The sequence below is a fragment of the Coffea arabica genome, chromosome 7e, assembly GCF_036785885.1.
Source record: "Coffea arabica cultivar ET-39 chromosome 7e, Coffea Arabica ET-39 HiFi, whole genome shotgun sequence".
Taxonomy (NCBI): Eukaryota; Viridiplantae; Streptophyta; class Magnoliopsida; order Gentianales; family Rubiaceae; genus Coffea; species Coffea arabica.
In genome coordinates, this window is record NC_092323.1 from 38986022 (window position 1) to 38998131 (window position 12110).

The window sequence follows — 12110 nt, forward strand, 5'->3', positions numbered from 1 at the left end:
TCAATAAGATTATACTGGTTAAAGTTTAAATTTTAACTCAAATAAGCTAAAAGAAATATCAAGGTGAGGTCGGAAGAGAGATGGATTGGATGGTACGGAGGGAGGAAGTGTAAGCAAGAGGTTTCAGGTTCAAGTTCTCAAACTTATATTAAAAAAAAAAAAAATGGTGAGGTCAAACAAAAGCTAGCTCGAGCTAGGAGATCGACTCGCTTTGGCCTAAAACTTGACCAAAGGTTTTGAAGTAGGATTTAAGTTAAAATGAAAAGCAAGGGTTTTAAGGAAAAAAATAGAAAATAATGTAAACAAACCCATTAAGAAAAACTGAATCTTAAAGCAAGCTCTTCGTCTCGTGATAGACAAACTCCATCATCATACTTAGGCCCCCTACCTTCGACGAAAAAACTTTCTGAAAAGTGGTTTTTTGGGTGAGATAGAAAAACAATGGAGAAAATGAATGTGGCGTTCGAGAAGATGAAAATCCTAGTGGGGATGGAAGTTGATGAGGAATCTTCACCAGATGCTGAAGATTCATCTTTTTTGGAAGATTTCAATCGTAATTGTACTTTGTCCACTAAACAGGTATTGTTCTGTTACTTTATCTTTTTTCTTAATTTGGGGTTTTCTTGAAATAATTGAGGATTTTTTTCTGGACATTGATGATTTATGGTGCAAAGCAGTTTTGATTTGTCATTCTTTAACATTGCAGCAATTCTGCACCTTGATTCAGTCGTTGTACCAGTAAAAACATGTCGTACACTTGATTTTGTTTCTGGAATTAGTTAGAGCTGTCAATTTCTTTTTCTTTTTTTTTTTTAAAATTTTCCTTGGATGTTATTTTTTCTATATTTTCTAATGTTATCTTTTGTGACTGTCAGTTTACCAGTTTAGTTATTTATAATTGTCACTAATGCCTTTTGTACTCTTTAGATGGTGTGAAAATTTGGAAGTTCAAAGTTGAAAATGACATGTGGATTAAGGATTTCTGCTGAATAATTTGCTCAAAGGATGACAAAATGGCTTGTATGAAAGTCAAAGCTACTGATTATTGGGATTCTGCAGTATGACTTCCGTGCTTATATTTTCTAGTCTCAATAATGTTGTGAATATAGAACAAAATATGCAACCACTGAGGACAAAATCTGTAGATGTCCAAGGAGTTGGAATCCATCAGTGTCTAGTTTGAGATGTAACTTCAAATTCAATAACTGTAACACTTGGTAGGCACTAGAGTTCTTGGATGCTGGATGCCTTGCTAATTAATTGACGTAGGATTTCAGTGAGCCAAGTTGGAACTTCTGAGGATTGTTGATTTGATGGAGCTTTGGATGGGCCTCAAGCATGGTACCCAAACATTGCTGCCTCGGGGCTGCATGAAATATAGTCACTGTTTTGCTAGTTGCAAAATTAAACCCAGATGAAGAGGCTTAGAAGTACATTTATAGGAAACAAAGGTCTAAATGTGTCTATACATTCATTTCATAACAAATGCTAGTATGCTTTGTAAATATAATCATTGTTATGTTATCTCTGTTTGACCAAGTAAAAGGTTTGGTGGGAACTACTTGATTTGAATCTAATCTCACCATCCTGATATATCAAAAAGTTTGCATTTTGAGTCTATATGGAACTAGCAAAACAGCAACCAGAGCCTCCAATTCGAGTCCTGTTGCACATTAAAGTTGCCAATGCACTTTCATTTGATGATTGTAGCAGTAGTTACTGGCTAGCTTTTTTATTTATCAATATATAAAAAAACACATATGTTTGGGGCCATTTGAAGAGGGAATAAAATGAGGGAATAAAAATGTAGAAGAAAGATCCTAGCTAAAATTTCTTGGAATATTACAAAGAGGAACTATTGAAAAGAACATAGATGCGAAGCAGGGATACCTTCAAAACAGTGTTGCAGATGGATGATTTTGTAACAAGTTTATACACTAGGGAAGGAGAGGGCCAAATCAAGTTTGTGTCACGGCACGAAATTTGCTAAACAGAGAGATTATTTTTTGTCCAATTCTTTTTTCTGTGTAATTCAGTTGGAGTGCCTTCGCTTTGTTAACTTTAGTGGCCAAGGAACTTTGATCAGTTATTGTACTCCATTTCAATCGTTACGGCAATAACTTTGCTAACTCTCTGTACTTTTAAGAATATAATCACTTACCAGCACTTATGCTAATTTTCATAGTTGGCATAAAAGTTATTGATCTAATTATTGTACTGTATCAAAAATTGGTAAGGAAACCTAGACATTGTTTAGTTGGTCTTCCAACTATTTGGAATTATTTCAGGAAATGGTTCTGCTTATCATTTTATCTGATTTTAAGGTTCCTGCAGCAGTCTGTATTTGAAGCTTCTTAAATCATATGACCTATTACAGTGAAAGTATAAAATGTTTACATGCAAATCTTCTCTCTGATGATAAAACTATGAATGATTCTTCTCATCAACAATCATGTTGGGTTTAAAAAATTTTAACTCAGGAACTAAGTCTTGATGAATTTGACCTTTCAGGATCTTTTAGTCACTGGAGATTATAATATCTTAATTATTATGTTCTAATTTGTAGAAGATTTAGGATGCTCATTTTCTTAAGAGTTTTTGGTTCATAGAACTTGTTAGGTTTTTGGAGAATGCAACTATCCTGTTTTTGTTAATACTTCTCTCCTTTTGACATTCGAAAATGAAGCACATACATTGCTCAAACTTACACTTAATTAATAAATACATTTCTTAAAAATTTTTATTTTATAATTATTGTGAAAGAAAGATTTGATGAATGCTATTTTTATTTTGGGAATTATTGTGAAAGAAATATTTCATGAATGCCCTATACATCAGGGTTTTGAGTGAAAAATCATGATTTATTACATGAAACAGGACCAACTATTCATTGCCTTTGTGAACCCCCTGAATAAATAGTACTAACTATGTAAGGTTGGAGGCATCTTTTTCACTGAGTTGATAAACTTAATGCATCTCTACTTAAGACTTATATTCCACAGACATGTGCACAAATGTTTGGAATCTCTAGTAGATGGGTGAGTTTTAACATGTTGGAAATTTTGTTTCATTGTTTTTACTCATAGTTAGCTTTTTCTTACAGATATCCAGTCGCAAATTGTAGATTTTCATTGTCTTTTTTAGTAGCTCTGATTGATAATTTTTTGTTTGCATATCTCAACAGAGGCTTTATGGTTTTGTCATATGCTTGGCTGTTGGAATCACTTGTACACTCTTGGTATGTTTCAGCTTTCATCATACTTTTCTTTTTTGATACATTTGCTTTAGTTCTTTTCATGTGTTTCCATGTGCTTTTCACCTGGCATTGATGGTAATCGAGCAGAATGGGTTTTCTGAAGTAATTGCAAGACACTTGGTCTACTCATCTGATCAAAAAACTTGTATTTGAAAGTTCTACTAGTATGTTACCAGTTAGTTTGTCTTTTACTAGCTGCAAATTATTGCTTTTTAAATAGTATACCTTCCTCTCCACATCCTATAAACTTGATTATTTTAAGAGCTTCTGGCCAGAGCTTTTATTTACCAGAATTACATTGATGAATGGGTCCACTAAGTAGTTGTGAAGAATTTCCTTTCCAAAATGGATGTGAATAGGCTAACAAATATCTTAGTAACAATTTAATTCTGTAATCTAGCTTGTCTTGGGATTGGATAATGAAGTTAAAGTATTGGAGAAATATCGTGCCAAAGTATTTTACCCAAAGGATTTTGAACCTAAGAAGGGGAATTTTCTGCAATGTAAAGATTGTGCAAGAGATGGGAGTCGACACCTAGAACATTTTCCATGTACAAAGCAAACTGGCCAATTGGTACACCAAAGAAGTGAAGATTTTTTTGGTGGGGGAGGGGGGGTGTGTGTGTTGGGGTGGTTCAGGGTTCTGGATGCTTAATGCCATGACTACCTTGAGTTTTTATTTATTGTTTTTGTATTTTTCCTGGATTATAGTTTTGTGGAAATTAAGTATTTCAGAATCAAATATAACACGTGAAAATGCAAAAATGATCTAATTACTTTAATATATGAAGAAACTTGCAATGTTCACTAGTGATTAATCTTGATCTCCAAAAGGAAAACATTATGCCTATTTTTGTATGCTTCTTGGTGTTATCAATGATTGAATCCTTCAAGGAGTTCTCAAGTAATTGACTTTTTAATGAATCTATATATTGTCTGTGGCATTGACTAAAAGAATTTCTCACACCCCTGATTCTTACAAATTGGCTATCAACTTAAAATTTATTGCGACTTTTTAGACCCTACAAGATACTCTGGCTTTTAGTGACTTTTATATTGTACAGATTTCACAGACAGTTTGTTCTCAGTGTTGCCTGGAGAATTGTAACTACAAATTTCTTTGCACACATGTGGTTCAAGATGCTTTTTCACTTCCAAGTTCTAGCTCAATTGCAACTGATAGTGTTTGGAATAAAAGCAAGAGGGTGCATATCCGACCTTACCTTCACCATAGTTGGGTAAACAGCATGCAAATTATTTTGTGCCAAGTACTGGAATGAAGGGAAATTTCTAGCTCAATGCTAGCAGAATAGAAATATATTATCTTTGTAGGGAAAATAAGATAAAGCTCAGTTACAAAATGTGTGAAGCTTAAAGCTGTTTCATAAGAGGGAAACTCAAAGCTTTATCTGGAATTCTGGTCCATCTTGAAATCCAATTTACCTCAACATCTTGAAGTCATGGCATGCAATACACAGTCCACCATCAATATGCACTATGATCTCATAAAATTACTTTGATCAATTTATGAGGGTTATATAGACTACCATACCAAAAAAAGTTTGTAGTGACCTGATCAATTGTCCCCACCTTTAGAATTCCCATTGCTTAGCTTTCAAGTCATGAGGGCCTCGTAGATAAATTGGATCCATCACATCTTCTAAACGGTTTCCAATGTGACTCGAGTCACTTTGTGAAACTTCATCCCCTTTGCTTACCTTGTTATTCAAGGAAAGTTCTTGTACAATGTTGAGGAAGGTATCATGGTCGCTTCGCCCTACCATTAAAACATAATTATTATTCATTGTGCTTTCTTGGGAAGGTGGGAAATCGGTTTCATTGGAATTCAGAAATGGTATATGGGTTCTTCATTGTTCCAGGTTGGTCCATTGTGGCCAATAAAACGAAACATGTCTGTGTTTGAAACCTACATCCTGGACTTATTCTTTTCCCCATGTGAAAGCTTTAGCGGTGACCTTTAGCCTTATAACTTGACACTTACTCTTGTTATATATTTAGGATTTTGTGTTCCTGTTTTACTTAATTGCTTCATCATGTAAAAGTACGTGATCAACATTCATGATCTCTTCATGGGCATGGAAACCTCATTGGTGTTCTAGCAAAAATGCTGTAATGCTAAGGATTTTAGTAAGAGTGATCTTAACAACGTGAGATCTATGTTTTTAGAACCGGACCGGGTATCGACTCGGCCGAGGTCAGGGGTCAGGGGTCAATGGGTTCGACCGGGGGTCGATAGGGGTCGAACCGGATGACGTCATAAATAAAAATTATTTAAAAATTAAAATATTATATATAAAATATCTAATAATATGTTAATATTAATAAAGGTATATTCATATATATTTGATGTTTCAAATATATTTACCAAGAAAATACAAAGAAATTAGAACAATCAAGTAGCAATTTATGTTATTTAATAAATATTAACAAGTTTAAAATTAAAATTATGAATTTAATTGAAAAATAACATCAAATTTTAGGACAATATTTATAAAGTATGAAATATTTGAGGTATATTAATAAGTTTTAACAATTTAGTGGGCCAAAACATAATATTGAAAAGATTGAGTTTTTTTTTTTAAAAATGCCCATTGAACCGGAAAAACCGGTTTTTTCCCGGTCAAACCCGGTTTTTGACCGGCTTTGACCGGGCTTTAAATTTCCGGTTTTTTACCATGACTCGGACCGGACACTTGGCCGGTTCCCGGTTCGACCGGCCGGTCCGGTCCGAGTTTCAAAACAGAGTGTGAGATTGCAAGATGGTTCTCTTTCATGGTGGCTGAGTACCACTTGTTAAAGATTCTCGATTTTTTTACTTATCCGATTGCTTTGCTCTCGTTGGATATAACCTGTCCACTATATACCTGGTGGCATTTATGTTACGGATGACTGTCAGAAACTATCCCTCAAGGTTTTTATCAAAATGCTATGATGTCCATGGTGATGTGTCAATTATCTGATAGGCTATATGTGCATGCTGTAACCTGATATGTTCTATGTAATAGTTTCTTGAGGATTATTTTGCTCTTGTAGCTGGGAAGCTTTAGCTTTCAGCAATACGGCTTATTAATCACTAAGAAAGAAACAACAAGAGGCACTAATTTGGTCATGTTCTGTTTACAGTCCATGCTTGTTTTCTTCAATCCGATCAAATTTGGACTAACATTCTCCTTCGGCAATCTGCTTGCTCTAGGAAGGTTTGTTCAGTTTTTAAATTCACACTGATTTTTGAATGATGATTTGGTCTTGAAGAATATATGAAGTAGATGATTTAATCTCCAACATCATGATCATTAGTACTTAATGCCATCATGAAGTGATAGAAGTTTACATTTCCTAGAAGCCTTACTATTACTGCTGCAGTTTGTAAGATGTTTTAGACACGTATTGTTATCATCATTGTTCAAGCTCTCAGTTTATTCATCCATCTCATTTGCCTCATATGTATGTCTAGGTTGATTTGCTCTGTTCTTCCTGCATTTCTGGATTTTGTTTGTGTAAAATACAAAAGTATTGTACTTAAATATAAAAATAAAACATCTGTTAGGAGTGAAAGTAGATTATGCAAATTAGTGTTCTTACTACTTTTCTTCATATCCCCTTGCCTCTGGCTATAATAGAAAATAATCAAACTCAGTAGGATGCAACTTGATTGACTACAATTTACTTTTACAAATTCTAATTCTGTGGAACTTTAGTCCCCCCCCCCCCCCCCCCCCCCCCCGCCAACAAAAAAAAAAAAGAAAACTACCGTGGAACTTTTGTCCTATGAGTAATCTGCATCTCCCCCCCCCCCTCGGTTTGAGCGGATCTTACTTTACAGGACTTTGGTAATCAATTGACAAAGACTAAAATGTCTTCTCTGCTCACCTTCCCCCTTCATATCTTGTAATGAAACTATTCAAGTCAATTCTACAGAGAGTTATTTGCATTGGAGGTAATATTTGGCTGAGGAAATCTTACTTCAGCTCACGAGTCTTTTAAACCCAAATAAGACCTGATCCACACAAATTGATGTTAAAATCTCATTGTCTTGTCCAGTAATTAATAGTGCATATCAATCCTCCATGTGGGTATAGGGCCCCAAACAGGGGATTTTTTGGGTCAAACACAGCCTTCAAATAAATCCTACCTCAGCTCTTAAGTCTTTCAAAACCAAACAATTCCTGGATCATACAAATTGGCATTCAAATCTTATTGTCTTGTTTGTAATTGTTAGTGCATGTTGGTACTCCTTGTGGCTATAGGGCTCTAAACAGGGGATTTTTAAGGCAAGCGTGGCCTTGAGATTAATTTCATTATACAATCCTGTAAATCTGAAAAGTTCTGTGGATCTTGATTAATTTGCCACCAAATAAGAAAATTTTCGTTTTATAAAATTTAGCATTTTCAAGAACTGTGTTTAGTCATCAATTTCTTGCACAGTATGTTGGACCAAATTGACCTTTCTGAGGCAAAAGCCAACATGGAATTTTCTTTCTGGTATATTTACGTCAGGAAACAGGATGGTTGATTTGACAACCAACCTTCCACAAATTTATGGGCTTAAAAAATTCCATAGTAGAAATATCAACATGGATCACCAACTACCCTTTGCTTTATCATTAAAGTGTTTTCAATAGTAATGGACGCTTGGTAAGATAAGTATAGTTTGATATATTACTCAGCCTTCTTCTTCCTTATTCTTTTACTAATGCAAAAAATTGTGTTGCATTCCTGGCCTGAAGGTACTTTTTAACTTCCTTTGTCAAGGACCTCAGTAAAGATTCTTTTCTGTTATTTCATAATGCAGATGAACACTGTTTCATTTTACATCCTTTTTCTGATGATGATATTTAATCTTTTGAATGGCAGCACAGCTTTTCTTATAGGACCCAAACGGCAACTAACCATGATGCTTGATCCTGTCCGCATTTATGCGACAGCTATATATCTTGCCAGCATTATAGTCTCTCTATTTTGTGCATTATATGTAAGTGCCTTGACACATATCACTTGCTTATAAGAATTCATACATAGAGTAAACTTTTATTCCTTTCAATAGGTGCGGAACAAGCTGTTGACATTTTTGGCAATTTCGCTCGAGTTTGGTGCACTTGTTTGGTAAGCATAATTATCCTTTTTTTCCCTCCTAGCAGGGGAGTGGTGGGATTTTAAGAAGCAGGGAGGGAGAAGGGGCATTTGAATATAGGACATCGCTAAGTCCTGGGCCTCAACCGTAACCAGTAGATAAGCATAATTAACTTAGATATCATTTTGTTTAATTAACTTTCTTTAATCACTTTTAGTCATATAGCACAACAGGGATTGCTTGATTGCAAATTTGTGTATCGTCTTAAGATATATCCCAAATGTTCTATATTCGGCCTGTACTTTTCAAGATCACATAGAAGAAAGGAAACAAATTAGCTTATCAGTGGGTATAGGAAGTAATAAAGAGTGGTCGTGTCTACTCTAGTAGTTTGGTGACATTACACCTTACTTAATTGTTTGCTAAAATCAGATTGTAATTTGCACAAGTCCTTGTTTCTAAGTATGAAGGGCTACTAGCTAACAAATTTAGTGTCACTGTCCAGCATATCTTTCAGAGAGATCCTTTTCCTCGTGAGATATCCTAATCCTACCATTCCTGAAAAATCCTATTTTCTTAGGTGATTCAAAACTGTTGTGAATTTTATGAGAAATTAAATAAATATGATGGCTTTATTGATCTTTACATGGTAGTGAAGTCCATCTTTAGCAAATTGAGTATAAATTTGATGTTCAAAAGCTTGACTTTATTCAGTCATAAAATACGGGAAAAACAAAAAGAAAAAGCCTTGATCAGCTTCTTTTTTTCCCCCCCTCATGGACCTTCAGCCTCCTCTTCTGTTCTCATGGTAACTGTAGCAGAGAATGAAACCACGTCAGAGACTGAAACCACAGCATCTTATTTCAATCTTTCTTGTGGTCCAGCTTCCATTGGTCACAAATAAATCAGCATAAATCTAAAGAACTATACTGATGTCACTAGGGATAAAAAATATACATTATTGATTGTTAGGATTCATCAAATTGAGTGCTAGTATATTGATGTTCACATTCGATATGCTTTGTCCAAAAGATGGATTCTGAGGACAAAAAAATAATGGTAAGATACAAAGATAGAAAGACTCAAAAGAGCTTTACAAACCATATAGCCACTTCTATTAATAGGTAGTTATCAAAATGTGAAGAACTTCCTAAATCAATCATAACTACGAAGCATGCAGCCTTCTCATTAGAACTGGTGCAGACAGCAACTGTGACTCCATTTCTCAGAGCCTGGTCCGTCAACCTGCAATGTTTGTCAGGAAATTACCTGCTAAGCACTATAAGAAAGACTATGGGTGCAATTCCATCATTGCCTTTGTTGACGGTTAGGGTGTTGTATTTGTTGAATCACTGTGAGCAATGAAGAAGGGACAGGTTTTTTCTTTAGATTTTTCTGCAGCTGAATGAAGTCAATCATTTGGACATCGAATTTATAGTCAATTTTGGCAAGGAAAAAGATCGGCTTAACATTTTGATTGAACCAATAAAACCATCAACGTTTTCTTTAAAAAGTTAAAAGTCACAATATTGGAGTACACAGTCCCCATCACGAGATGTTCCATTTTCCTAGACAACTCAATAATGACTTCCCTGCAGTATTGTTATTTTGCGTTCTACCCCTTCACCCTTACTCTATGGCTAAATTCTCATGTCACGATGTATTTGCAGGTACAGCTTGAGTTATATCCCTTTTGCAAGATCGATGGTTTCGAAAGTTATGGTGGCTTGCTTTGACACAGAATTTTAGTGATAGATATTTTGGTGGCCATTCTTTGTGTCCCTGCAAAACCTCTTTCTACCTCTTACCCTTGTACTGATGAGAACAAGAATTTAAATCTCAGTGCATCCTTTGGCAGTTCTAGAGCAATGGAAAGACACAGACGTGTATATATTTTTGAGGTGATGCTATTGGGGAATGTACCTATGTTCTGTTCATAAGACTGCTTTTGAGTTTCCAGGTGATCTTTATTGTGATAAATTGGATATTGAGGAAGTTATATATCTACTACATTATTGGTCCAACAATCCGTTCGTGCACTTTCTACTATTGAACATATTATTAGTCAAGCGTATATTGTCTCTGTCAGTTCATTGATAGGTCCTAATCATTTTTTCTTGATGAGATAGATATCCTCTCTGTTGTAGTTCATAAACCAAGCCAATCTTGGCGGTTCCTAGATTGACCCAATGAGCTTGCCACTGAATTGAGATAAGCTTCTAAATTGGACGGTGACCTGCTAACTTTGATAGAACCAAGTCGTTCAATCGAGTTGAGTTTGCTACAACTGAGAAATTTGATGACGGTTCAATCGCAATTCCAGTCATGTTTGATGATTTGAATGCTTGGATGTCCATTTTTTAATAGTTGTACGTGATAAAAAGATAGTTGAATAATATCTCAAAGGAACTTTTTAAAAAAAAAAAAAAATATTTTGAAGTTTTGAGCACTCAACAATGATTGTGATCGGAGAAAGCTTTGATCCGAAGTTTAAAACTAAACCCCAAAGATAATTAGAAATTTGATAGGGGAAGAATAATGTTGAGAGAAATGCTCTTTTTTATTCTATTTCAAATCAAACCATGAGCAGCAACCAGCCAATGAAGTGTATCCATATGAAAATTGCCTTTTAGTATATAAAGTTTATAAGTTTTGTGAGTCATTAATTTTGAAGCAAATTTCAGGAAGTTCAACATGGGACTACCGTCTTGGGAGACATTTTACAAGGATGGTTTCAATCTCATAATCATATAGATTGTGATGAAGAAAATAAACCAAGAATCGGTAGCTTGCAAAACCAACATGCGCACTTTCATCTTAGGAGAGGAATAAAATTAATTGCTTGATTTATGTGCTTAATCATGAAAAGCACTAGTTAGTGCCTATAATTACCATAATTAGTCCCAAGTCATTCTAACCTAGTATCCCTAATAATGGGTATCCTATGTTTAAAACCTTCATTATTAAGGTACTGAAGTTGGATTTCAGATGCAGCAGTATATGACTGATTCCATGATATTATTGAATAACAATCCCCTCCTTTTACTTCCTTCCAATTAATTAGTCAATGCCACATAATTTGTATTTGCCCTCAGTGCTTTTTGTTTACATGTTTTCAGTTCTTTTCCTTGTGCACATCCCCCCGCCTTAGACCATGGAGGAAATTAACAATTTTGATGGTCTTATTTCTTTTTTTTTTTCAAAAAAAAATATTATATGGCTACGATACATCTTTTTCTTTTTGTTGACAAGGAAACTCGCAGTTGCTATTCGAGAGTGTGCACTGGGTAAATCCCGTTCCGTACAATAGTCGCCAACCACACAGAGGGATAAAATGTACAATACATCTTTATTCAACAAAAATCGAAATAAACTAATATCACTATGAAAGCATATTGCAAAGTATGAGTTAATTACGGCTTTTAATCTCTGGCTGTTACTTTGTTTGCCGATGAGTTTCTTTATTTCCTTCTTTTTTCAAAAAAAATTCTTTTTTTTTTATAGGATAGTTAAGGAAGAGAGATTTCGGAGTACGTATATTTAACATTGACTATCAAGTTTCTGTGACAAGAAAATCAAGCATTGCTTAGTGTTTAAGAGGCATTACTAATACTTTAAGATGGATTATCCTATAGTTGAAGATGCATTGTCCTCTCTGATAACGAACACTGCATTATCTTATTCGATAGTCTCACCCTTCTTAGAATAAAGACACAGAATTTTTTCATGCCTCTGCAGCTTAACTTGCATCTAAAGACTGTA

General features: G+C 34.8%; 1 protein-coding gene across 1 annotated transcript; it reads left to right on the top strand.

Moving 5' to 3' along the window:
• Positions 1–198: 198 nt before the first annotated feature.
• LOC113701022 (uncharacterized) lies at positions 199–10375 on the top strand. Its single transcript, XM_027221466.2, has 6 exons — positions 199–579; positions 3185–3238; positions 6401–6474; positions 8132–8249; positions 8322–8380; positions 10019–10375. The coding sequence occupies exons 1-6, from the start codon at positions 442–444 to the stop codon at positions 10095–10097; spliced, it is 522 nt and encodes a 173-aa protein (XP_027077267.1). The 5' UTR covers positions 199–441; the 3' UTR covers positions 10098–10375.
• The last annotated feature ends 1735 nt before the right edge of the window (positions 10376–12110 follow it).

Excerpts from the sequence above, each read along its gene's own strand:
- LOC113701022 (XM_027221466.2), top strand. The coding sequence starts at position 442 with ATGGAGAAAATGAATGTGGCGTTCGAGAAGATGAAAATCCTAGTGGGG. Across the intron at positions 8,250-8,321 it reads CTCTATTTTGTGCATTATAT|GTGCGGAACAAGCTGTTGAC; the intron begins GTAAGTGCCTTG and ends TCCTTTCAATAG. Across the intron at positions 8,381-10,018 it reads GAGTTTGGTGCACTTGTTTG|GTACAGCTTGAGTTATATCC; the intron begins GTAAGCATAATT and ends ATGTATTTGCAG.